This window comes from Myotis lucifugus, unplaced genomic scaffold, assembly GCF_000147115.1.
Source record: "Myotis lucifugus unplaced genomic scaffold, Myoluc2.0 scaffold_25, whole genome shotgun sequence".
Taxonomy (NCBI): Eukaryota; Metazoa; Chordata; class Mammalia; order Chiroptera; family Vespertilionidae; genus Myotis; species Myotis lucifugus.
In genome coordinates, this window is record NW_005871073.1 from 10,308,222 (window position 1) to 10,336,167 (window position 27,946).

The 27,946-nt window shown below is 42.2% G+C and overlaps 1 protein-coding gene across 1 annotated transcript in view; it reads left to right on the forward strand.

Moving 5' to 3' along the window:
• The first annotated feature begins 14,506 nt into the window (after positions 1–14,506).
• The window catches only part of WDR63 (WD repeat domain 63), a 78,144-nt gene continuing 64,704 nt past the window's right edge, over positions 14,507–27,946 (forward strand). The window contains exons 1-4 of the mRNA XM_023751738.1: positions 14,507–14,591; positions 14,962–15,000; positions 24,173–24,354; positions 25,595–25,699. Of these exons, the coding sequence (XP_023607506.1) occupies positions 14,507–14,591; positions 14,962–15,000; positions 24,173–24,354; positions 25,595–25,699 (411 nt within the window). The remainder of the gene's footprint in view (positions 14,592–14,961; positions 15,001–24,172; positions 24,355–25,594; positions 25,700–27,946) is intronic.

Here is a 27,946-nt window from a genome sequence, read left to right on the forward strand (position 1 = left end):
ATAAGAAACTTGTGAGATAGGCACCAGACTAGGCTCATTTGTAGCTCTAGGGGGGTGGGGGGGGGGAGGCGGGAGCAGCGGGGCGACCCCGGGGTGCGCCGTTAGCCGGCCGGCGGGGACGCGTAGGGTCTTCTGAGCCGCCGGGGGACGCGCTGTGCCCGGGCGTCACTCTGGAAACCTCTGAGGCTCGGCTCAGCGGGCAGAGCGGGCGTCCGGCCGCCAGGAGCCGCTGCGGGTGGCATCCTCCCTCCTCCCGCCGCCTGAACTCGTGCCCCTCCGCCCCGCTGCTCCGGTTCCCTTCCACGCCCTTTCTGGAGCCGTCTTTCAGGGGGGCAGGCGGGGCGAGGAGGCTGCCCGAAGGAGCCCAGCATTCTCCGGCTCCCCACCCCTACCCCTTCATTGCCGTCTGGGCCCCAGTAAACCACTCGCACACCCCTGCACGTGCTCTGCGATGGAGCAAGAGCTGCGGGAGGCGAAAGCACTCGGGCTCCGGGCGCTTCCTCTCACTCGGTGGGGGAAGGGGAGAGGGGAAGGGGCGCGAAGAGGGGCGAAGAGCCCGCGGGCCTTGGGTGCGCAGACCTCTCCAACAGCTGTCAGTTCTGGTGTTTGCATACAGGAAAATCATAAAGTGCAGGGCTTCTCAAGGATGCATGCAAAGCACTCATTACTATGCCTGGCATATTTTATGTTCTTGTAAATGTTCATGGCGGGGGGGGGGGGGGGGTGAAATCTAAATTAATGAATGAATCAACTATGTTCATGAATTTCAAGACAATATTATTAGGATATTAATTATCAGCAAGTTTATTTATAAAGTCAACCCAATATCAATCAAAATTCCAGGAAGACTTTTTGTAGAAATTGACAAGCTGATTCTAAAATTCATACGGAAATGCAAAGAAACTAGAATAACCAAACAATTTTTTAACATAAAGACAACCTTTTGGTGCTTGGGATAACACTTCAACCAACTGAGCCATCTGGCTATGGTTCATTTACTTTTATAACAATGACATTATTTTGTGTTTTCAAAACACTATATCACTTAGCGAATATTCAAACACTGGAAAATGCAGCAAACATGATTGGGTAGTATTCAGATAATGTAACATTCGGATGTCCTAGCAAGATCAATAGTATTATAAAGAAATATGTTGAAATCACCAATTTAGGGAGTTATTTTGTTTGCAAAACTTGTTATTTCTTGAATAAACTTCTTAATGTTTATTTGCATGAACTAACATGACAACAATGACAAGTAAGACTGACAACTTAGATTTTCACTGCTTCTGTCATGCTGCCATAATATTGACCTTAATTTTTGACTCTGCATGGCAGTTTCCTGTCTTCCTTTTGACTTGGTGTCAATAGATTCATTTAAGCCAATGGTTGAATGTTAAGGCTTAATTTTCCCTTTTACATTATTTTAGGCACCTTTGTCAAAAATCAATTGAATATATATATATATGTATATATATATCTATATATATATTTCTGGACTCTCTAGTCTGTTCCATTGTCTACATATATTCTATGTGTCTCTATACACATACCAAACTGTCTTTCTTTAGAATAAGTCTTGAAATCAGGGAGGGTAAGTCCTCCAATCATATTTTAATAGCTATGTATTTTGTTAGATGGGTACTAGAATCATCAGGGCAATAAGTTTGTAAGTTACATAAACGTCTAATCACTATGTTGCACTATGTTGAAACTAATATGATATTGTAAGTCACCTGCAATTGAAAAATAAATTTTTAAAAATTTGGGCAAAGGCCTAGCTGGTGTGGCTCAGTGGTTGAGCATCGATCTATGAACCAGGAGGTCATGTTTCAATTCCCTGTCAGGCACATGCCCTTCCCCCACTCAATCCCCAATAGGGGGAGGGCAGGAGGCAGCCAAGATCAATGATTCTCTCTCATCATTGATGTTTCTATCTCTCCCTCTCCCTTCCTCTCTGAAATAAATTTAAAAAATATTTTTAAAAATTGGGCAAAGGCTATAAGCTGGTTACTCATAGATTAAGAAACCTTATCAGATAAAAAAATGAAAACATTTAAAAAGAAAGTAAGCTTATATAAAGCAACGTATATCCTGGCCGGTTTTGCTCAGTAGTTATAGCATCAGCCCTTGGACTGAAGTGTTGTGGGTTCAACTCCTGGCCGAGGGGATGTACCCCCATTAAAAGTTTGATCCCAGCCCCAGAAGCAGGAAGCAACCAATCAAAGTTTTTCTCTCTCTCCCCCTCCTCTCCCTCGCTTCCATTCTCTCTAAAAAATCAATGGGGAAAATATATCCTCGGATGAGGAATAAAAAATAATTATAAAGCAACATATGCCCTAATGTCCAATCTCATAATGTTTTTGTAATCAATTTTAATAACTGAACCAACATCAAATACAGAATGAACAACATTTTTCCTCATCTGGAATATTTGTCATAAAACAAAGATCAAATCTATTGGATAAGGCAATTAATGTCTCGTATTTTGAATTGTCATTTGAAGAATAACTTTTGAAATATTAAAATTTTTCTTTTTAATAATTTTATATTTTTCATTAATGCTTCCTTCTTTTAATGTTTTTTATTATGAAATGTCTATAACAGGTAGCAATAATTTTTACATGTTAATTAAATATGTAATCTTGTTTAATATATTGGTTTATAATAATATTAAACCAAGCTTTCATTATTACCTTTTTTAAACCAAAAGAAACTTCTGAAACTTTTGGTATAACCTTATCACAGAAAAATAATTCATTGTTTATTATGGTTACTCATTATATTTCTAAAGCATCTATATATATAAAAGCCTAAGTGATCATTAGGACTGGTCGACTGAACAACCAGTCGACCAGTTGCTATGACATGCACTAACCACCAGGGAGCAGACGCTCAGTGCAGTAGCTACCCTTTGGTGGTCAGTGTGTTCCCACAGCCTACCTCCCACAGTCACTTCCCCTGGCCAGCCAACCTCCTGCAGTCCCTCCCCCTGCCAGGTGGGCCCGATCGGCCCTGATCAGGACTGGGCAAGACAGCCCAGATTGGTCCCAATGGCTGGACAGACCAAGGAACCCCACCCATGCACAAATCCCTGCACCGGGCCTCTAGTGTAAATTAAAGTGTTATGAAAAAGAAAAGTATATATTATCCTCTCAGGAATTTCATTTTTTTCCTGAGTCCCAAAGGTTAATTTCTTGGGAATTGGAAACAGTACTACATAACCAGTGACTCCCTACAGCATTCTTGATATCTGATGGATAGCTTTTTTCACATTTTTATCTTCTTGCCATCTCAAAAATCCTGTGTGCTTCAGAGCCACATAACTCAGCTGAAAGTCTCCGGTCGCACGGGTATTAATCATGTACATGTCAAACCCTAATATTTTCCCCTTGTCTTTTTACATTTGTACCAATGCATTTTCTTTTCCCTTAATTCCATCTCTTTTTTTAATTAAAATGCTTATTTATTCAACATATACATATTCAACAAGTATTGATTGAGGGCCTCCTATATTCCAGTAAAGATATTAGGTACTATTGATAGAAATATGAATAAAAAATATAATTGCAGTCTAGAAGATAATTTAATTTTTATTTATTGATTTGAGAGAGAGGACTGGAGAGAAAGAGAGAGAGAGAGAGAGAGAGAGAGAGAGAGAGAGAGAGAGAAGCCAATTTGTTGTTGCACTTATTTATGCATTCATTGGTTGATTCTTGCATGTGCCCTGACTGGGATCAAACCTGCAACCTTAGCTATTGGAATGGTGCTCCAACCAACTGAGCTACCTGGCTAGGGCCTGCTATGAAGTTTTAAAGTATTTCAATTTCTGTACTTCTTTTGTTGCAGATAGGTAACAAATATTTTATGGACTAGTGGGCTAGTAATGTATATTTCCTGGCTGGCTCTGACATCCAAGTGGAAATGTCTACTAGATAGTTGAATATTCAAATCTACTTTTGTCACCAAAGGGCAGAGGCAATGTCTATAAATTTACTTTGAACATAATTTAAGATTAAAAGGGCATGTACCTGGGTTGCGGGCACATCCCCAGTGGGAGATGTGCAGGAGGCAGCTGATCGATGTTTCTCTCTCATCGATGTTTCTAACTCTCTATCTCTCTCCCTTCCTCTCTGTAAAAAATCAATAAAATATATATTTTTAAAAAATGTATTCGCTATATATCTAGCAGAAATAGGAAAAAAACTGATTTCTGTTAACAAACATGTATTCTCTTCCTTTACATTTGAAATAATTTATTGAGCATAGTTTTTCAAACTAAACAGCCTATCTGGAACACATTGAAATGTTTAAAATTTAGATATTAAAACTGGCTGAACTCAGAGATGGGAGCATTATTTTTTGGTTGAATCTTGTGATTTGTACTCTCACTCAGCAAAATTATTCAACACGGATTTTTAAAAATATATATTTTTATTGATTTCAAAGAGAAAGGGAGAGAGAGGTAGAAACATCAATGATGAGAATCATTGATCAGCTGCCTCCTGCACGCCCCATACTGGGGATTGAGCCAACAACCGGGGCATATGCCCTTTGAACCTGGGACCCTTCAGTCCACAGGCCGGCGCTCTATCCAGTGAACCTAACCCGCTAGGACCCCATAACCACAGAGAAAACGAACCTTGGAGTTCCTTACGGGTTTAAATATGAGACTCATAGTTAAGATTTGAGTTAAAATTTATACAAAAGTTACTTTGGCAAGAGGAAAAGGTAACACTTTAGAAGATAATCGAACCGGATTATCTCTCCTTCACACGGAATCTAGGGCAGGTTTCTGGGAGGGCCCAGCTCGCCCTTGGAAGGCGAGGCAGCTGCCCTAAGGATGCTACCCCGATCTTCACATCACCCTCCCCTCCCTGCTGCTAGAGGCCACACCCTCGCAGGCTTCTTCTTCACGTTCGGTTGGGCTGGACCCAGCCTGTCAGACCTGGGGCCAGGTTGGGCCGCTGTTCTCAATGAAATTATCATCATGTACACCTCCTTCCTTGCAAGTGGATAACTGCCTGACCTCGCCCTGTTTCCTGTTACGTGACGTTATCATCATAGTAACCAATCACAGTTGAAAGAAACATAGAGAACGGAGACTGTATTGGTTTTGGTGCTTTGTCAATCTCTGCTGAGTCACCGCCTCTTTTCTCTTAGCAACGGATGCGTCACAGCAACCGCTTGCAAAGGAGCTGCGTTTTGTGCTCTTAGGACCTGTTTTTCTGAGAGGAGAGTAAAACTTGAATCTTCAGCCCCAGAAGGAGTTTTTCGCTAGGGTACTGCACAGAGGCTTCTTTTCTCTTCTGTTTAGCAGTATCAGGTAAGGGAAGCTCGGAATGGGAAAGGAGGTTTGGAAAACAAATACTTCAGTCTTTCAAAGGCGTTGGAACACTATGTACTGGGCACAGTGGAGACTACAAAAAAGTACAAAACTTTCCCTGCTTGCAAAGAAAGGAACTTCCAGCCCAGCCAGGAGACAAAAATAGCAACGAGAGAGCAGTTAAGGACATTCTTAAGAACTTTGAGGGCAGGTACAGTGTCTTGTTCATAGATCATATATCCCCAGTGTCTCTCACACTGCCTGGGGCATAGTGGGAGACCAATAAATACTGGATGGATGATGGATGGATGGATGGATGGATGGATGGATGGATGGAAAGGAAAATAGCATGATTCTGGTTATTCATCAGTATTGGAAATTAAAGAGGAAAAGATAAATGTGGACTAAAGTCGTTAAAGATGACTTCAGGACTGTTAAGAAAGGGCTGGAGTCGATGAGGAGTGCAGAAAACGAAGGGGGAGACTTTAACTCTTTGACAGTAAGGACTTTGTCTTCCTCATTTAGTGACCTCCAGTACCTAATTGTTGCTCAAAAAGTTCTCTCTCCTTCTGCCCAGTGTATACTGGATGCTGCATGAATTCACAGCCAAACCTCTGGGTTTGAGGCCCTCTGCATTTGTGGAAGCCTGGCATAATTAACTCACTACAGTGTGATTAGAAAGCGTCAAGGAGAACGAAACTGTTTAGGCCTGAGTGAGAGAGTTGGGGAGGCTTCAGGGAGAAGGTCCTTGCGGGATGAGGGATGAGTAAGATTTAAGCAAGCAGAGAAATGCATGCCTGGTATGGAGCAGGAGCGGCTGGAGGGAAGGGGGTTCCCCAGAGAGGGAGGTAGGAAGACTGTTTGGAGATGCTGGGACTGTTTCGAGATTGAACAGTAACCCTGTGAGGCTGGAGTAGAAGTCAAGGAGTGGACAGGATGGGGCAAACTGTGAAGGGTGTTAAAGGTGGTGCTTACACAATTGGACTCTGGTCTGCAGACCTGTGCAAGACCGCCTCCTAGTGATTTTTAAAACGCAGACTCACCCAGACCTGCAGAATCACAGTGGCTCCAGGAAGTTTGCATTTCAGATGGGCTCCATTTCTCCCCTAGTGGAGGAGAATGCCATGGTGGACTACAGGGATCCGCATTAAATGCCCTGGTGTACAAGGAAGTGACTTGTTAAGATCTGCATTTCACAAAGGGCTCTGAAGGCTGTCCTGTGGGTGGCTATGCTGGTTGGAACAGAGTCAGGGAGGCCAGTTAAATGTCCATGATCTGATTGGAGGGTGGGGTGTGGATAGAGAAATAAATCACATGTTTATTTTTACTAATGACTAATTGAAATGTATGCATTTGGTAATAAACCACAGTAATATTAGCAAGACCTGTGACTTTGTCACTAAGAGAAATTACAGTTCTTTTCTTATTACATTATGGATGTTATAAATATCTGATTTATGTTCATCACATCTTCAAAATTAAGTGGTAATTAGAATCACTGCTAGGTCTTGATATTTAATGCATTAATTAAGAAGCACATAAATTATTATATCATAATTTTAAAAATATTTTGATAACTGTATTTCAAAAAAATCTCCCTTGTAATCACATGTTTTTATTTGATTTATGGGGCTTCATCAGGCTGCCAAAGGGTTCATGGCACAAAATAGGAACTTCTGGTACAGGAGGGCTTGTTAAAGGCCTGAACACATGGAGGCTATGGGAAGGAGGGCTTTGAATTCAGGAGACATTTCAAAGGGTGAAGTGATGGAAGAGCATCTACTTAAATGAGTATTCTGTCTTGGAAAGAGGTGGAGGTAGGTTGGAAGGGGAGAAACAAGTGTAACAAACTAATTGGAAGCATTGTAGGAACAGTCATTTCTGGAGGGTGGATGTTGTGTACTTGTCAGAAGACTTGTCTGAAGAGCCCAGGAGAGCCTTGAGGCTTAATCAGGGTCTTGGTGGAGACCGACCGAGCAGCAGCAGTTCTTGGAGACACATCACCAGACTCCCACGATGTTAGTCTTACCTCAGATTCTAAATCTTTGTTTAAAAGAAGAAAAAATGGGAGGCAAGCATGATGAGCTTACAAATACTTTGGGGAGAGAAAAGAAGATGGTGACCCTCTAGACAAGGTCGGCTAATTGAAGGAGACTCGGGACATAACACTTTCTAAGGAAGACGCTAGCAGCGGTTCTCAACCTGTGGGTTGCCTAACACCATCGGAAAACACATATATAATTACATATTGTTTTTGTGATTAATCACTATGCTTTAATTATGTTCAATTTGTAACAATGAAATTGGGGTCACCACAACATGAGGAACTGTATTAAAGGGTCGCAGCATTAGGAAGGTTGAGAACCACTGCCCTAGAAAGAAGGTGCCAGAGCTACAGGTCTTCTCAGAATTAAAGGTCTCATGACTGGGAGTAAGACACTCGTGCATACAGGTAACAAATGGGAACATGTAAGCAGGTGTGTGCATTGTAGCCAAATCAAGTGAAGAGAGGGCACCAATCACTGTTTAAATCACTGTATTATATCAATCATAATTTGTCACCTATTCCTTCATATGGGGTAGTTATCCTCCTAAATAACAAAAGCTTCATAAAACGATAGTCACAGAGAAGTTGAAAGTTAGTTTGGAACAAGGTTGTGGCCAGCTCTGAATGCAATGTTCCTCATAATCACTGGAGTGCCCTCACAGGTTTTGAACTGTTACTGGGTAAGAGAACTTACCCAGTACTCACCTCTCTCATCGCTCTCTAATATCCTTTGCTGTTACTGTGGAAGAATATGTGTTCTTTGCTACATTGGTAAGAGACAGGGATTCTGGAATGTGAAGTAATGTATAAAGAACATGAGTGGTTTTAATATAAAAGTATTTCAATGGAATGCTTAAATATTTGTAAGTGCTATCTTTCACAAATTCTGCTTTGAAATTCAATCAGCTATAGTGGCTCTGCAAACCAATTGTAATACAAGCTACTGAGGTAAGCATAACCTTTATTTTAGGAACAAATGAATTATCTCTTCTGCTACTTTTAATAATAAATTTACTTTAGTTGGGAACAAGAAAAATGAGGTGAACATTTCAGAATAATGTACCTTAGTAAAGTCATATTTGTATTAAAAATCTTTTATGACCTTTTATTAATCACTTTAATAGGAATTTTTTTGGAAAGTGTAATACAGCACATTCACTGCATGAACTGTGCAATTGATTTTATGAAAAAATATTTAGTAAGCCCTTTTGTAATTTAAAAGCAATATCTTTTATTTGGTACTTATTTTTTTAAAGGAAATCACTTAGCCTTTTATATATATAAACTAGAGGCCCGGTGCACAAAAATTTGTGCACTGGTGGGGAAGGGGGTGTGTGTGGGGGGGTGTCCCTCAGCCCTATTTGTGCCCTCTCACAATCTGGGACCCCTCGGGAGATAACCACCTGCTGGCTTAGGCCCGCTCCCCAGGTGGCAGATGGCAGGCCCGATCCCTTGGTGCCTGCCCCGCCTCCCCGGGTCACACACACAGCAGGGCCGATCCGGGGGTTGGGGTGCTGCCCTGGGTCAAGTTGCACATGGGACGCCCGGGCGGGCTGGCGGATCGCTGCTGCCCCGCCCGGCCGCCCCAGGTCGGGTCGCACATGGGATGCCTGCCACCCCAGGTCGCAGATAGCAGGCCCAGATGGCGGCAGGACAGGCCGGATGGTGCTGTCCCACCCCACCGCCCCGGGTCACAAATAGCAGGCCCAGATGGCAGCGGGGCAGGCGGGATGGCACTGTCCCGCCCTGCCTGCAGTACGCAAATTAGCCGCCATCTTTGTTGGCAGTTAATTTGCATATCACACTGATTAGCTCATGGGAGGCGTAGCGAAGGTATGGTCAATTACCATGTTTGTTTATTATTAGATAGGATACCCAGAGCCCAATCACTTTGTCCATCCCATTGTCACCTCCCTGATCTAAGCTGCCATCTCCTCTCTCTTGAATGATTGAACGTATCTTTTTAATATATATATTTCTGGGAGAAAGGGAGAGGGAGAGAGAGAGAGAGAAACATCAATGATGAAAGAAAATCATTGATCGGCTGCCCCCTGAATGCCCCACACTGGGGATCCAACATGAAACCCGGTTCATAGGTCAATGCTCAGCCACTGAGCCATGTCCACCAGGCTGAATGTCTCTCAACTGGACTCCGCTTCAGCCCTTTCCTCCCTGCAGTCTTTTCAGCACAGCAGCCACGGTGTTTGCTCAATTCTTAAAATATGAGTCCAATCAAATAAATAACTCCTCAGCTCAAAATCATCCAATAGCTCTTCACCTCATTCAATGTAAAAACCCCAGTTCTTATACATGGCCTAGATCCCTGGTGGTATCCTATCTAAAAATAGACAAACATGGTAATTGACTGTAGCTTCGCTACACCTCCCATTGGCTAATCAGCACGATATGCAAATTAACTGCCAACAAAGATGGCGGCTAATTTGCATACTGCAGGCAGGGTGGGACAGCGCCATCCTGCCTGCCCTGCCGCCATCTGGGCCTGCTCTTTGAGATCCAGGGTGGCGGGCGTCCGGTGTGCGACCTGACCTGGGGCGGCCGGGCAGGGCAGCAGCGATCCGCCGGCCCGCCCGGGAGTCCCATGTGCGACCCGACCCGGGGCGGCCAGGTGGGGCAGCAGTGTTTGGCCGGCCCTCCCGGGCATCCCATGTGCGACCTAACCCGGGGCAGCTGGGCGGGGCAGCAGCAATCTGCTGGCCCGCCCGAGCGTCCCGTGTGCGACCCAACCCGGGGTGGCGCCCCAACCCCCGGATCGGCCCTGCAGTGTGCGCGACCCGGGGAGGCAGGGCAGGCACCGAGGGATCGGGCCTGCATCTGCCACCTGGGGAGCGGGCCTAAGCCAGCAGGTGTTCTCTCCCGAGGGGTCCCAGACAGTGAAAGGGCACAAGTGGGACTGAGGGACACCCCCCCACCCCCCCTCCCCTGCCAGTGCACAAATTTTTGTGCACTGGGCCTCTAGTCCTATATAACAAAAGGCTAATATGCAATTGACTGCACAGTGGAACAACCAGTTGCTATGACACGCACCGACCACCAGGAGGTAGACACTCAATGCAGGAGCTGCCCTCTGGTGGTCAATGCACTCCCATACAGCTGGTGAGTGCAGCGGCAGTGGCAGGATCCTCTCCTACCTCCACAGCAGCGCTAAGGATGTCTGACTGCCAGCTTAGGCCTGCTCCCCACGGGACATCCCCCAAGGGCTCCCACACTGCAAGAGGGCACAGGCTGGGCTGAAGGACCCCCCACCCCACCCACAAGTGCACAAATTCCGTGCACTGGGCCTCTAGTGTTATATAATTGTTATATAATACTATTACCTCCTTTCTCTGTAAGAGGATCATATATTCCCATCCATTACCATGCAAGCCTATATTCCTTCCCCATTATCAGGATTGGCTGTGTGGCTGGCTTGGGCCAGTGGAATGTGAGCAGAAAGGACAGCATGCCGATGCCAAGGAGAAGAATTAGAAGGCATTACGTGGTTCTGTCAGCTTTCTCACTTTTTCTTCTGCCATGAAAGTAACATGTATCAAATCAGGACTGCTCCTTCAGCCTGAGTCCCAGAGTAAGACTTGAAGCAGCAACTCACTCTCAGCCACAAGACAGAACATGAGAAGAAATAAATGTTTGTTGGTGCATGTTACTGAGACTTGGGGAACATTTGTTACTGCAGCAAAGCTGACTAATATATATCCCCATCTCTCTGACCAACTTCATCTCCTCGTCTTCCCCTCACTCACTCTGCTCCAGCCATCATGACCTTCTTGCTGTTTTCTTAAATGTGCCAGGCATACTCCTGCCCCAAAACCCTTACACTTATCATTCCCTCTGCCTGGAAACACCCTTCTTTCCTCCGTTATCTACAGTTTTTGCTTCCTCCTTTTCTTAGGTCTTTGCTCCAATGTCTATTAATGAGGCCTTCCCTGATTGACTAATAAAAAATTGCAACATCTGCACTCCTACAATCTGTTTCCCCTTCCTACTTGATTTTTCTCTTTAATAGTTATCACCATGTAAAGTATTCATTATTTTGCTTCTTTATTTGCTTGCTGCCTGTCTCCCCCCTAGCATGTGAGCTCTATCAGGCAATGGTTTGCCTCTTTCATTCACTGCTGTATTCCTAACACCTGCATCTGGTATACCATAGTTGCTCAATAAATATTTCTAGAATGAATAGCGATGGTAGTGGTGGTGGTGATGGTGTGTTTATGCATGTGTGTGTGTGGGGGGGGGGGATGGGTCCAGGTGGTATTCTTGAATATTTAAAGTCAAATGCAGCTGGAATAGAATATTTCATTTATATTAATAGAGTACATTTACAGAGAATATTTTGAAAAAAGGTCTAGGTCCAAGATTTGAAATTATGCTAAGGCTGGAAAGTGGGATGGACACTTGACAAGCTGAAGAGTTGGGTCAGAGCCACCCATTGCAAAATATTTAAAAAGTCTAAATTCCTGAAATATTCATGTTTATTGCATGTAACATTATTATACTTAAAATCATTTTTCTTGAAATATGAATGTTTATTTCATGTGAAAAAATAATATAAAATACAAAAAAAGTAGAAATTCCTAAATTGTCAGAAACATAAAATGTTAATTAAAATGTTAAATCATAACTTTCTAGGTAAAGACAATTATCTTAAACAGCTTGATTTGTAATGAAACACAGTAGTTACCTCTGAAATAGTTTGAACAAAGGTCAGGAGTGCAGAACTTGGAGCCAGGCCGCTGGGGCTCACGCTCTGCCTCCATGGCTCATGGCTTATAAGTCCCTTCAGGCAAGTTACCTGACCTCTTGGGGCCTCTGTTTTCACATGATAAAATGGAGATGAAGATAATAGCATGAATAAAATGCCTACCTAGGCCCTGGTGGGGTAGCTCAGTCGGTGGTTAGACACGCCTAGGTTTTGGGTTTGATCCCCAGTCAGGGCATGTATAAGAAGCAACCAATGAATGCATAAATAAGTGGAACAACATATTTCTCTCTCCCTTCCTCCTTTCCTCCCTCTCTCCCTCTCTCTCTCCTTTCTTTCTCTAAAATCAACCAATAAAATGCCTACCTAAAAGGTTGGTTAAAATAAAAATAAATAGTACATGTAAATTACTTTGAATCATGCCTGGCACATATCACTCACCAAACATGAGCTGTCATTATTATCATTTGAAAAAATATATGTGAACATTTTGAAGGAAAAAATGTGTATGCTCAAACACTTAGACGCATACCCACACTTTAGTCAAGATTTAGTCATCAAGATATTGGTTATAAAATAAAACTCATGATGTTTTGACTATGGGCAATTGCTGGGGTGCAGACAAGGTACCCCTATGTCAGTCTTAGTGGTATGTGGATTGTTTTGAGCTAAAGGCAACTAGAACCCTGCAGGTTTGAGAGAAACTCATGCTCCCTGCCCTATCTAGGAGAATTAAATTAGGAGGCTGGCCCACGATAAGAATTAATACCAGAAATGACATTTTACCTTACCTGTGTATATGGTAGGCACACTAATAATTACTGAACACGTGCTCTCCTGAAATGCCCCTTGGGAGGCCCACGGTGCATTACCTCCTCCCTAGCTCACAACGTCATACCTCAGTTCCCCTTTCTGTCTCTGAACCTCGGTGCATGTGGAGTCTCTGACTCTCATATATGCAGGGTTTCCAGCCATATATACGTGTTAAATTTGGGTCATCTTCTCTGGTTAATCTGTCTCAAATCTATTTGATTATTAGATCAACCAAGGGTAGAGGAACATTTCCTCCTTCCCCACACTATGAAATAATATTCAATCTGTGTTTGGTTTATTAAAATGAGACAAACAGTAAACAGTGTAAGATGACTGAGTTGATGATGATGCGACTTTATTTCATCTTCACAACCACCTTGTGTGTTAGGTTTGATTATCTCCGTTAAACTGATGAATCAGCTGAAACTCAGAAGGTCAACAGTTAGCCCAGGGTCACTCAGCAGATGAAAGGTAGAGCCTGTTTTTAGACTCCTCTGGTTAGACTCTTGAAATCACATTCCTAGCCACTGAACAAGACGGGGCAAAGGTGAGCATTGAGGAGATGAGAAGGGTTTGGTATCATGGCAAGGCCCTTGGCCAGAGCTATGTCCTGTCAAAATTGATGAGCAACCCCCCAGAAACATTTGGAGGCCTTTTCTGACAGCACAAATAAGGACACAGTGGTTACATGCACGCATGCTAGGACAAAAGTACTATCTACACTATGTTAATTTTATAATTATGTGCATATGTGCACACTGTCGGCCTGTGTCTGCCCCTGGACTTTAAACCTGTCTTTGTAGCTGGGGCACCTGCCAGGGAGCCGGGCACAGGGCAGCACGGAGCAGCTCCCGGGGTGCAGAACCACAGCCAGAGGCGGGGCAGCGGCGTCCTCTCTGGTGCTTCCATGGCAGGGTCTGAGGCTGAAACCTGGAGGAGTTGGCAGGTCACTGCCCTGTGTTTCAGCTGAATGGCTCCCCCAGAATGGCAAGGTCTTCCAGTGGTTCTCAACCTTCCTAATGCCGCGACCCTTTAATACAGTTCTTCATGTTGTGGTGACCCCCAACCATAAAATTATTTTCGTTGCTACTTCATAACTGTAATTTTGCTACTGTTATGAATCGTAATGTAAATATCTGATATGCAGGATGTATTTTCAGGGGTCGAGACCCACAGGTCGAGAACCGCTGGTAGACTAAGATTGTTGTTGCAATAAACCTCTGCCCCCAGAACAACAACTCTATAAAGATACATGTTGCCCTAGCTGGTTTGGTTCAGTGGATAGAGTGTAGGCCTGTGGACTGAAGGGTCCCGGGTTCGATTCCAGTCAGGGGCACATGACCAGCTTGTGGGCTCAATCCCCAGTAGGGGGCATGCAGGAGGCAGCCAATCAATGATTCTCTCTCATCATTGATGTTTCTATCTTTCCCTCTCTCTTCCTCTCTGAAATCAATAAAAATATATTTTAAAAATAAATAAAGATGAGTTAGCCAAAGGCTCAACTTAGAAAACATACTCATGTTTACCAAATGCTAATGCTTGCTATTTGAACCTGTGAGCCAGACATCTAATGGCATTCTCTCTTTGTGCAGCCTGAGTCAGAGCCATGGCTCCAAAACCTCGAGGAGGAAAGAATCCACGTGGCAAAAAGAAAAAAGGAAAACATGGTGAAAATAAGGACCTAACACTTGGTAGGATTGTCTTTTCATTAATGGGATTTTTATGGCTTCAGTATTTGTACAGTTAGCAGCCAAAATTATCATGGTGTTGGCTGTCATAAAGCTAAACACAAGTGGAATTCAAAACATGGGCATTTATTCTCATTTTGTATGTATTTCATTACCATTCAACACCATAGGAAACATATCATGAAGAGATAATTCTGTGAGAAAGACAGTTATTCAGATTCTGTTTATTTAATTATTCATAAAGTAGTTTAAGACTTCATCGTATATTTGCATTTATGTTTTGTGTCTTCAGACCTGGTTAAAAATATGTAATAAGCTAGGATATATATTTGATTCAAAAATGTAAATTTGACATTATTTTGTTATATTCCAGGTAGTGAAGAAGCAGAACCTGTAAATATGGAGAGCCTGGGTAAGTGGAAACAATTTAGAAACCATCCCCAGGTGCAATATTTTAATACACAGTAAGCAAGTGAAAATCGTACAAATTGAAGCAACTGATCAACATGTACATGGACTAAAATCACATCGGGTCATTTCAAATATAAAATGAAAGATGTTAAAGAAAATAAAAAGTAAGAGTGAAAGAGAGAATTTTAAACTGAGAAATAGACTCAGGCCAACTCACCCCTTCAAAATCCAAATTGAATGATGATTGAGAGACCTTTTGTAATTATAAAGTGTGGTAAGTCTGCAAGCTATTACTTTTATTAGAATGATATTTTTAAAACTCTGGCTCATAAACAATATTTATCTGTACTTCCCAGTAAGATTCCACTATTTCAAGGAGAAAGGCTGATTGTTAAGCAAAGAAGCTAGGACTTAGACAGCCAAACTAATGTTGTTTTTACTTTTAGAGGCTAAATAACTAGCAAGCCTTTGTTTTTGTTGTTGCTGAAACTTTCTCTTAGAGTTGACTTAGATAATGCACTTCATGTTTGGAAACAGAGGAGACAGCAAGGGTGGAAAGAGAAAGATCTAAGAGCCTGTAGGCCGTTGTGAAGATTTTGGCTGTTAATCATACAGGATAAGCAACTATTGGTGGTATTTAAGCAGAGCAGTGACATGATCTGACTTATGTTTCGACTGGGTTAACCTGTCTACTCTGTTGAGAACTGCAGGGGTGAGGACAGAAGTAGAGACTGCTTAGGGAACTATTGCAACAATCCAGGAAGGAGAAGGCAGTGGCTTGGGCCAGGGTGGCAGAGCGGGTGGAGATGGTAGGGGGATGTCAGCTAACAGTAAATGGCATTGGAGCAGACTATGCCCATTGCCCAACAAGTATGTATTGAATTAATGAATGTATCACCCTTAAATGCCAGAGCCATTTTTGACCCTTTTCTCTTCCCACACCCCTACTCCCCTTTAAATCAGCCCAACTCCTGTCAATTTCACCTCTAAAATATATCTCAAACTGGTTCATTTCACATTATCTCCACATCTACTATCTTAGTCCAAGCCTCCACATTCCTCACTTAGATGAGTTCCTTAGCTCCTACCTGGTATCACTGTTTCCACTCAGCCTCCTTCAATCCCTTCTGCACCCGGCAACCTACCAAGTCTACTTCTTGCTTAAACTCCCCCAAGGCTTTTTTTTTGTCCTTATAGTGGCCCTGGCTCTGCCTTCCTCTCTGGTCTTTTCTCTTCACCCTCTGCCCCATCCATGGCTCACCAGTCTTGCCTAGCTCAGAACCTGCCCTGTGTGTTCCTGCCTCAGGGCCTTTGCTCTGGCTCCATGTGCCTGGATAGCTCTTTCCCCAGATCTCCATGCAACTATCTCCTCATCGTTCAGGTCTAGACTCCAGTCCCATCTCTGGAAGAGGCATTTCCTGAAGGCTTCTTTCATCTAGTACCCTTGCCTTCACAGCACCTACCATAATTCTGAAGTTAAAGTACAGTTGATTCTCCTGTTTTATGGATGTTCTATACAGTTTCTGTGAACACCAAAGTAGCAAATACTGAGGCATTCCTCTTAGAGGAAATACAGGGTTAGATTTCTATGAGCCTCTGGTCATAACATTTCCATTAACCAATCAATATATAACCTTTTTATGTGTGTTTCCTTTTAAAGATACTTTATTTAATATATATATATATATATATATATATATAGTGTGTGTGTGTGTGTATATATATATATACATATTATATATATATATATATATAATATATATATATTATACATATACTAGAGGCATGATGCATGAAATTTGTTCAAGGGGCTTGGCCCCCCTGCTGTGGCAGCTGGCGGGGAGGGGGGGGCAAGGGGGACATGAGGGGGGGCCGCGTCTGCCACCTCTGCCTCAGCCTTCAACACCATGACTTTGTCCAGAAATTAGCATATTACGCTTTTATTATTATAGATTTATTAACACTGCACTCACAGAAGACAGCACTGTAACTCATGCCTTAACCATATTTATCTAATATATGGATTTCCTTCGTGAAGGGTGTCACAGCCTTCTTGAGTTTAGGAACACTATACAGCACTTCAGCACCACACTTGAGGATCATTTTAAATAACAAAATCACCAATAAAAAGCACAAAAATGTGGAAAATGTGGCACTGAATAGACAGTGGAAGGACACTTGTTTCCTATCTGAGCTGAAACAAGATGCAGAGCATGGGCTTGTTGGACTTCAGATCGCAATGTGCTCATTGGACAACTCAAATTATTTTGCCACTCTGAGCACGTCCACTAATGACCATGAAAGTGCCACAACTATTGATTTTAGGATTACAAATAAAGTTTAGCAAGTGAATTTGCAAATACAAAATTAGTAAATAATGAGAATCAACTATTTATTTGTTAATGCATTTATAATCTATTTACACACACACTTTCTCTCTCACACACATCCACACACACACACACACACACACACACACACACTTCTGGGAACAGAAACGCTCTTGTACTCCAATGCTTAGAACAGATCTTGACACATAATACATACTATATAAATATTTATTGATTGATTGATTGCATGCATGAGTGAAGGAATTAATGAATTGCTTTCTCTATTCTTCCTGTCTAAGTAAACCCATCACCACTCCTACCTTCCTTAGTTCTATCTCTCACCCTGTTCTCTCCTAGTTAACACTTTTCACAACTTGTACTTACATATATTTGAGTGTATTTGTCTGTTTTTTGTGCCCCCCTCTAGACTGTACACCTAGGCACTAGCATTATGCTTTTCATATAATAGGTGCTCAATCACTATTTCTTGACTAAATAATTGATAAAAAAACAAAACAAACAAACAAAAACCTCCATGGACCTGAGAAGGGACACAGTAGAGATGTTTCAGCTGGAAGGAAAAGGACTGAGAGAAGTGAGTTTGTTTGTTTATTGGAGAATAAAACAAGCAAACAAACCTCAGAACTTTGCAGTGAGACTTGAAAGTAGATTTTGATTTAGCATCCCACTATACTAGAACCTTCCTCCTCTACTCCAGGACTTCTCTCAGGGTAACATCAGGATCCCTTTGACGTCCTTGCTATGGGATCCTGACATTATTAACATCACTCGGGCCTCATGGCTGTCATGCTCCAGGGGGCAAGGACTCCCTTTCCTACCAAGGGACCAAGGGACCAAGGGACCAAGGGATCAAGGGTCCCGCAGACCAGCTAACCAACTGTCTCCTGAGGACCTAAGGGCAACTCAGGAGAGTAGTATCCCTTTAGCTCTATAATATAATAAGCACTAGAGGCCCAGGGGGTGCATGAATTCGTGCACAGGTGGGGTCCCTCAGGGTGCCCTGCAGGGATCAGGCCCCATCTCACGCCTCCAGCCTCGCAGCCCCACAGCCCTGCCTGGCATCCCACTTTGGCCTGGTGCTGTCCCCTCACCTGCTCCACCATCCCACCTGCAGGGCAATCGATTGGGGCTGGGCCCCCCACCCAGCTCCCTCATCACCTGGGAGCCAGGCAGCAGCCCTGCCCCGCCACCACCGCCGCTGGTCACCACCTGCGGGGGCCCCCCACTTGCACCTGCTTTGGCCTGTTGCTGCCCGCTCACCTGCTCCACCATCCCACTGCAGTCCTGCTCTCATCAGGGCCCATCACGGCTGGCAGTGCCTCCACTGCCACCTGCTGCCAACGCTGCATTGCCGATGCCTACCATGTTCCACGCCACCCCCTAGTAGTCAGCACATGCCATAATGAGCAGTTGAACTCCCAGCCAAATGACCGCCCGAGGGGACGATTTGCATATTAGGCTTTCATTATATAGGACTAAAGGCCCAGTGCACGAAATTCATGCATGAGGGGGATGTCCGACTGCCAGGATCAGGCCAAAACCAGCAGTTGGACATCCTCTTGCAATCTGGGACCGCTGGCTCCTAACCTGCCTGCCTTATCGCCCCTAACCAACTCTGCCTGACTACCTGGTCACCCCCTAACTGCCACCCTGCCATCCTGGCCGCCCCCTAACTAACCCCCTACCAGTCTGGCCACCCCTATCTGCCTCTGCCTTGGCCTCCACCACCATGGCTTTGTCCGGAAGGATGTCCAGAAGATCTCTGGTCTAATTAGCATATTACCCTTTTATTAGTATAGATTATTATGGCCATGACAAGATGGAGGTGCTGTGACTCCCAAAAGTTAAATAATTTACTCAAATTATAATTACAAATCATACTTTAATACAGGTTAGGGTATCAGTGGCATATGAGTTCCATGTTGCTGCCATAACAAATTACCACAAATTTATTATCTTATAGTTTTGGAAATAACAGTCTGAAATTACTTTTACTGGGATAAAGTCCAGATGTTAGCAGGGCCGATTCCTTCCAGAATCTCTGAAAGGAAAATGTTTCCTTCCCTTTTTTAGCTAAAGACGCCCTATATTTATTGACTCTTGGTCCCTTCCTCTGTCTTCAAAGGCTGCAGCATAGCATCTTCTAAACGTTCTCTCTCTTTGACCTCTGCCTCCCTGTCATGTCTCCTTCCTGGACGTTGACCCTCCTGCCTTACACAGACCCTTGTGATTACATCGGGCCCATCTCAGAGCCCAATAACCTGCCATCTCAGGGTCATTGATGTAATCAATCAATTCACTGGTGTCAGAAATGAGGCCCTGGACATCTTTTAGAGAACATCATTCTGTTCATCACAGGTGATTAATAATAGCACAGGTTTTGAAATTAAAGAGACCTGGTTCAAATCATAATTCTGCCACTTGTGACTGTGTGGCCACAAATGACTTTCCCTCTTGGAGTCTCTACTTCATCCCAAGAATGAGGTAGTGACACCCACCTCCTGAGACTCTGCAGAAGTTAGATCAGGTAGTACCTGCACACTTTCTTACCTAGGCTGTTGCCGCGACCTTCGCAGCAGGGTTCAGGATCTGAAGGAGAGGCTGACCCACAAATGAAAATGCTATACAAGAAATATGAACTTAGAAGGCATTGGGAGCCAGGTGGAGCCTCTTTCTTGAAGAGACACACCAACTTCCTGCCTGGTCCACTTTTATTTACTTGAATACACATTTGCTCTTTAGCAATGCATGCAGGAGATTAAAGGTAAAGTTAGGTAAATAGTATAAGGATTATCAGGTTAGGAAATTGCCTTGAGCCATTGAGCCCACAGCAGGGCAGTGTTATGCTGATTTTCAGCCCTGCTGAATATCAAAGTCCATTGACCTTCCAGTGTTTTCTTTTTGCATTAATATGCTAACTGCTGTTGGCTTTAGCCTCCAGCAGGCTATCCCAAAGTTCACCTTAACTGGCGATAACTTGGTAAGGTATATAAATGTCTAATCACTATGTTGTACACCTGAAGCTAATATAATATTATATGCCAACTGTAACTGAAAAACAAATTTGTTAAAAAGATGCCATAAAAATAGTGAATTCAATCAATAAATGATAAGGGAGGGTCCAAAAATAGACCCATATAAGTAGTCAATTGATTTTCAACAAAAATGCAAAGGTAATTCAGTGGAGAAGGGTAGTCTTTTCAACAAACAATGCTGGATCAATTGCATATCTGTATACAGAAAGGTGAACTTCAGTCTATACCCCACACCATACCCAAAAATTAATTCAAAATGGATCATAAACCTAAATGTAAAACCAAATATTCTAAAACTTCTAGAAGACAACATAGGAGAAAATCTTGTGAACTTGGATTAGGCAAAGATTTCCTAGATACCATACCCAATGTGAATAACAATGTGTGTGAATAATACCCACTGACTATTTCATGGATATGTGCATATATTGAGCAAATGGTACACTTTAAATACACACTGTTTATTATTTGTCAATTAAACCTCGATAATAACTGTTTTTTAAAAAGTAAACAGCAAACAAAATGTTTAAAAAAGAAGATACAGATGAAATGCTTGGGAGCTCTTTAATTCTGTTTCAACATGCAAGACATGATTTATACTTCATAGGCCTCTTCCTTGTTGACACAGTAAGATTTCCAGGAGTGAGTTGTATAGAATTTGGGTCCGTTTTTGGCTCCTGCTCTATTGGTCAACTAGGTAAATAACTGCCATTCACCGCATCCTGTGGAATGCCACCCCTGTCACCTCTCTGACTGTGTGTGGAGAAGGAGCAGGCCCCTCTCCTGGGGCTCTGCGGTGTTCACACATTGGAGAGAAAGTATAGGAGGGTAGTTAGAGTGTAGGGACCTTGGTTTGAATCCCAGATCCTCTATTTCCAACTCCTAGATCCTGACCTTGAATATGGTATTTGAATTCTGTAGGACTCCCTTTCTTCAGCTTAAAAAAAATGCACTTATAGTAACCACCTAGAATGTTGTTGTAAAGATTAAGTTAATTAATGATACACATGAAGTGCTTAGAGCAGCACTTGCATGCAGTAGGTGCTCTACAGAAGTTACTATCATTAACCTGGCTATTATGCACCCACATTGTTATTCACTCACCACCCTCGCTTGGCACCCTCCCCAGCAGGTCTTGCTCCTGACTCTGTAAGCTTCAGGAAGCCTTGCAGGCCTTTTCCTGTGCTGCAACAACTTTCTCGCCCTCCTGGAGCAACCAACATCCCACTCTGCTAGAGGCGTGACTGAGCCCATAGCCCACCTCATTGCTAATCACCATCGCCTCATTGTTGTATGCCTGGGGTGCTGTCTTCAGTGTAGGCCTCAATGCCTAAATAGCAGTATCCTTTTATTGAATTTTGCCAGAGACCCTTGGGGGAAGCCGGAAGCATCAGGCCTTGCTCTGTTAAGTTTGGCCATTGTTCGGGTAGAGCTTGAAAGTGGTAGACTGTGGGGATTATGCATGAAGTTATGAGTGACTGCCAATTGCAACTAGAAACAGTCTACTCGTTTTACTAACTTCCAGATACAGGAAAGTTAGAGTCTACGTTAAGGTTGCCTTGGTGAAGTCCAATCAGTGTGACAGGGTCATTTTAGTGAAGACTGTCCCGCTAGCAGAATATGAAGTATGTTAGTGGGGGCAGGTGACATGGAACACAGTCTTTGTCATTGTCTTTCCTGTTTCTTGGATGGTAGAGGCTTTCTGGCCTCCGTTTATGAAGGACGCCACCTCTTTCTTGGCTCTAGCTCAGCATGGTTCTCTCAGATCCACCTGGTGGTTTTCAAAGGCAAAACTGCAGAGCTTTTATTATGCATTAGACACTACGAATTATCGTTGGCAGAATGTTCTCAAAGGATAATCTGTATGTGACTCAACAGTTGTTTATTGAACGTCTCCTAGTTTGTCCGTAACTTATGAACAACTTGTAGTCCAAATGTTTGTTATGCCAACCGATTGCTATTGGGAATCAGTGTTATGCATACAGTCATTAAAACTCCAAAATTACCTGAATAATTGTACCATAGAGCCACTCGGACGAGGGTAAATGTTTCGGTGGGAAAATACATTCAAAATTCCAATGTCAGAGGCCACATGCACTTGTCCCCTTGACGACGCACCTGTTGAGCAGTGGGAGGAAGGATGTCAGGACACCCAGATGTGTAGGGCCTGGAGAAGATGGGAGGGGCTGTGGGCTCCTGGGAGCATGGAGTTGGGGAGGGAGTTCTGGGGGAAGATGCAGAGCTGAGACTGAGGTGCTGGAAGCTGATGGTGATACAAAAATGAGAAGAAGGCTTGTTAGAGGGAATGGCAACATGCAAGCTGGTACCTATCCTCTTCCACCCCCTGTCCTAGGGCCTGCTGCTGGGGAGGACTGACCTGGGGTGGGGGGAACAGGGACAGGAAGAACAGGAATGGAAGCCTCTTGAACCTAGCTTCCCTCCTCTTCTGAGGGCAAACCTAGGACTGAGGAGGGAAAAAGGACCCCCACCCCACCTTTCTCTCCACTTCCAAGAGTCTGGAAATGCAACTTAATGGGAAGTCAATAGCTTTAAAATGTGAAGAATGGAGTTACAAGTCTGACTGTGAAAAGAAGGAGCCTTAGGGAGTAGAGGTACTTGGTAAGGTCAAGAGAAGGTTTTTTAAAATAGGAGACCAGTGGGCAAATGCTGAGGGAAAACAGCACAGAGGTAGGAAAGGAGGAAACGTGAATGGGTCTGAATGACTGAAAAGGGTAGAGAGGGACAGGCAGGTCTGAATGGAGGGAAGGGAGGGAAGGTTGTGCCTGTGCCAATCAGCTGGTAGACCAGGCTATGGGATTCTGTGCTCTACAGACACAGAATTTTTCTGTGAAACAGGAAGTGAGGTCATACAGTGAGAGAGAGCAGCAGGTGAGGGATGAGCAGGAAGATGCTTTAGAAAGCCAATGCAGGTTTGATAGAGCCTGAAAAGGTGATCATACCTTTGGACCAATGATTTCATTTTTAAAAACTACCCTAAAAATAATTTAAAATGCGATTTTAAAAAATTAAGCACTACATATCTGTTTGTAGAGTTATTTACAATCATTGGAAACAAATGAGAAAAAAATGTAATGTTTATCAACAACAGAACTGTGAAAAATTATGCTACAGAGTTGCATGAATTTAAAATATGTTAGAAAGATTATATAATGTATAATAAAATACTTGTGACATACATTAAGTATTAAAGGCAGTATTTAAAATTTCATATAAGATATTGCATATGGAGTGGCTAGAAGGAAGTAGAGCGAACTATTAATAGAGGTTCTCTCTTGACACATAGTAATATGGGTAATTGTTATTTTCTTCTTTTTTTCTTTTTTTTGACATTTGTTTTTATAATGGATAGACTTACTTTAAAAATAAGAATAATGAGCCCAGCTGGTGAGGTTCAGTGGTTAAGCTTTGACCTAACCAGGAGGTCACAGTTTGATTCCCAGTCAGGGCACATGCCCAGGTTCCAGGCTCCATCCCCAGTAGTGGGAGTGCCGGAGGCAGCTGATCAATTATTATCTCTCATCATTGTGTTCTCTCTCTCTCTCTCTCTCTCTCTCTCTCTCTCTCTCTCTCTCCCTCTCTCTCTCTCCCCCTCTCCCCCATCCTCTCTGAAATCAATAAAATATATTTTAAAAAATAAGAGCAATGATTTTAAAGACTTAAAAATTTTAACCAAGACAGGTATTTAAAGCAAACAATTGCATGTTTCCCATTGCTAATGTTTTACGTGGTTACATTTAATATCAAAATTCCACTTTGTCTTCCCCAGGTCATCCAGAAATTTATCCTTTAGTGTTAACTACCAAGACTCAAGAAATATTCAGTTGCCGAATAGATGAAGATGTGACAGATGAGCAACCTTATAAACTTATCAAAAAACAAGATATTTTGGCAGACTTTCAAAACAGAGCTGCAGTATCTGATTTCTACCCAGTCAAAAAAATTATCCAGGTAAGTGCAACATCCCTCTTCATTTTTCAGTCTTGCTTCAAGGGGTTCCTGGTACATAATAATGACAGTTGGAGCGATTGCTGCATTCAAATCTGGCATTTGCCGTGAGCTTGGGCACATACGAGCTTGCCCGCACCTTGGGAATCCTGCTGGATGATCCTCGGTGAAAAGCAAACACTCACTGACACTTAGTGACTGTCTTATTCCACACCCAGAAACGCTGATCCTTGCCCAATTGTAACCAGAACAGGAATCTACCCTTATTTTCCCATACTATCTTAATTGTTTAATTCATAATTTTTTTTCCTGATTTGTCTCCAAGCATGCAACAGAGCACAACACCAAACTAAAGAAATGCTTCTTTTTTCCTGTTAGAAATAAAATTGCATGGTAAATTTCCCTGGACCTACTGTATTTTAAAAGCTTTTTAGAGTTAATAAAGTAATTTTGCAACTTGGGCTATTGGCCATAGATTAGTAGTATGGTGATCTTTTGTGATTGATTGATTAGAAAAATATCAATTTTGTGTCGATGTCTGAATAAATTGAATGACAACTGGACATCATTAACCTTCATTAGCCTTCATTCCTTTTCAGTTGTTTAATCTCCACATATTTGTGAATTTTCCAGTTTTCTTTGTGTAATTAATTTCTAGTCTTATACATGGTGGTCAAAAAATATGCTTGATATGATTTCAGTCCTCTTACATTTATTAAGACTTGTTTTGTGGCCTAATATATGACCTATCATTTTAAATGTTTCATGTGCACTTGAAAAGAATGTACAGGGCTTGGCAAAAGGAGGTTTAGAGTTATGAGTGTGCAAAACAGAAAGTTTATTCTTGTAATATTATTGTACAGTTATTGTATTATTTCCCATATAAACAACTGTAAGCCTACTTTATATATATATATATATATATATATATATATATATATATATATATATATATCATCGATTTTTGACAGAGAGGAGGGAGAGAGACAGAGAGCCAGAAACATCGATGAGAGAGAAACATCGACCAGCTGCCTCCTGCACATCCCCCACCGGGGATGTGCCCGCAACCCAGGCACATGCCCCTGACCGGAATCGAACCCGGGACCCCCCAGTCCGCAGGCCGACGCTCCATCCACCGAGCCAAACCTGTTTCGGCTGTAAGCCTACTTTTGCCTACCCTGTATATTCTGTTGCTTTTGGATGGAATATTCTATAACCTTCTCCTTTGATTATATTCCTGTAGGAATATCCTGGAGATGAGATTCTGGTTGTTTATGACAAAGACTTCGAATTTGGACTTAACTTTTATGTTATTGGAACAGAAGAGGGCAAGGAAAACTATTTAAATGTAAGCACACCCAAGCCCTTGCGTTTTGTGGATTATCAGAAGGGAGCGGTACCTCTTGGGGAGAACTATGCATGGTTATGATTCTTCTTGTTCAGCCCCCTTATCTCAGGGCCTGGATCGAGTTCTGGCACCTAGAGTAAGTAAGGAGTAAATGTGGGATGAACTAAGGCAAACATCTCAGGGTAGCAGATACTCTTACTTATTTGCCTTTATTGGCTCAATGAGAGCAGAAACAGGAAATCTGGAGTACCACTGCCCTCAGCCACTCCCCGGCCCATATTCCTGGTTCTCCTCTTGCCATCTCCATAGCTTGGGTAACTTACTAAACCTCTCGTCTGCAAAACGGTGGCACCAACAGTGCCCATTCCAGGCCTGTTATAACAATTAAATAGGCTAACACAAGGTAAAGCCCTTATTATAGTGTTTGCTATGATTATTGAACAGTAAGATTTTAAAAGAATGACTTGGCCAGTGGGCCGTTGGCGAGGAGGGAAGCAGAAATTTTAAAAATTGTAGCTTTCAAAGAAAAAATAATTAGTTAACCTTCAAGGTATTTTGTTCCAAGTGGCCATGGCAGGTAATGAGTTTCTGAGACTTGCCTTCTGACCTGGGCATCCTTATGGGGAGGTTTGGTCAAACGGAGGTAGACAGAGGGGTTTGAGTGGTTGTTGAACAAACAAGAAAAAGTAAAGCATAGAATTTTAAAACATCTACACTTTTTAAACTAAAAATGATAGTTTACTTAGCCTTAATATTTTCAATTTTATTTTTATGGTTGCTTTTTCTCTGTGCTTTTAATTTTTTATTACAGTCTTGTGCTATCTACCAATGGGGATACACCTGAGAAATGTGCCACTAGGTGATTTTCTTGTGGGAACATTGTAGAGTGTACTTACACAATCCTAGATGGTCCTAGCCTATTGATCCTAGGCTACCATTACTATACAAACAATACGAGATTAAATCAAGCACAAGACAAAATGATGCAATCAAACATGAGATGTTTGAGGCTGCTGTTGGTGTAACATGGCATATTGTGTTGTTTTTTGTTTTAAATCTAAGAACCTCTTTTTTTTATTGATTTTTGAGAGAGGAAGGGAAAGGGAGAGAGAGAGAAATATCAATCAGTTGCAGCATAATGTGTTTTATAGCAAAGTACTTTTTTTAATAAGTAAAAAGAGTATACAATAATGTAAAAAGTGTAGTATAGTAAATACATAGTTGTTTATAATTATTAACAAGTATTATGTACTATGCATAATTATATGTGCTATACTTTATATTTCTGACATCGCAACAGGTTTGTCTGCACCAGTATCACCACCAACATATAAGAAATGCAGCCTGGCTGGTGTGCTCAGTGGTTAAGCATCAACCTGTGAACTAAAAGGTCACTGGTTCAATTCCCGGTCAGGGCGCATGCCTGGAGTTGCAGATTTAAACCCAGTAGGGGGTGTGCAGGAGGCAGCCGATCGATGAAGTTTTTCTCTCATCAATGTTTCTGTCTCTTTATTCTTCTCCCTTCCTCTCTCTCTCTCTCTCAAAATCAATACAAACATTTTTTTTAAAGAAATGCATTGTGTTATGACATTACCATGGCTACAACATCACTAGGTAATAGGAATTTTTTAGTTCCATTTTAGTCTTATGGGGCTATCTGTTAACCAAAACATCATTATATAGCACATAACTGTGTAGTGAAATATTTTCAAGTGTATAGAAAAGTTTAGATAATAATTTAACAAATATCCACACCATCACTACCCAGAATTAACAAATATTAATATCTTATCATATTTACTTAATTTTTTAAAGTAATAAAATATAATAAATAATGCTTCATTCACTCTTATATCCTCTGTAATTCTACTTCTCTCTATATGAGTTGTTAGATACCCTTCTGTCCATGGTTTTATATTTTTACCATATATGTACGCTCCACAAATAATGTATTTTATTGTTTTATTTAAAAGTCACATAAAATTCTACAAATCATTCTGCAATTTTTGTTTATCACTGAATTATAAAATTCTAGGCCTCACCCATGTTGATACATTTAGATATCATATATATGTAGATCAAGTTTTTTCATTGCAACTGCTTTACAGAATTTTATTTTATGATGATAACACAATGTGTCAGTTTACTCACCTATTGATACTTATTCAGTTTATAGATAGATAGCTATAGAGATATAGATTTAGGTATTAATATATGTCTCTGTATACTCCTTGTGGGTATCTTGAT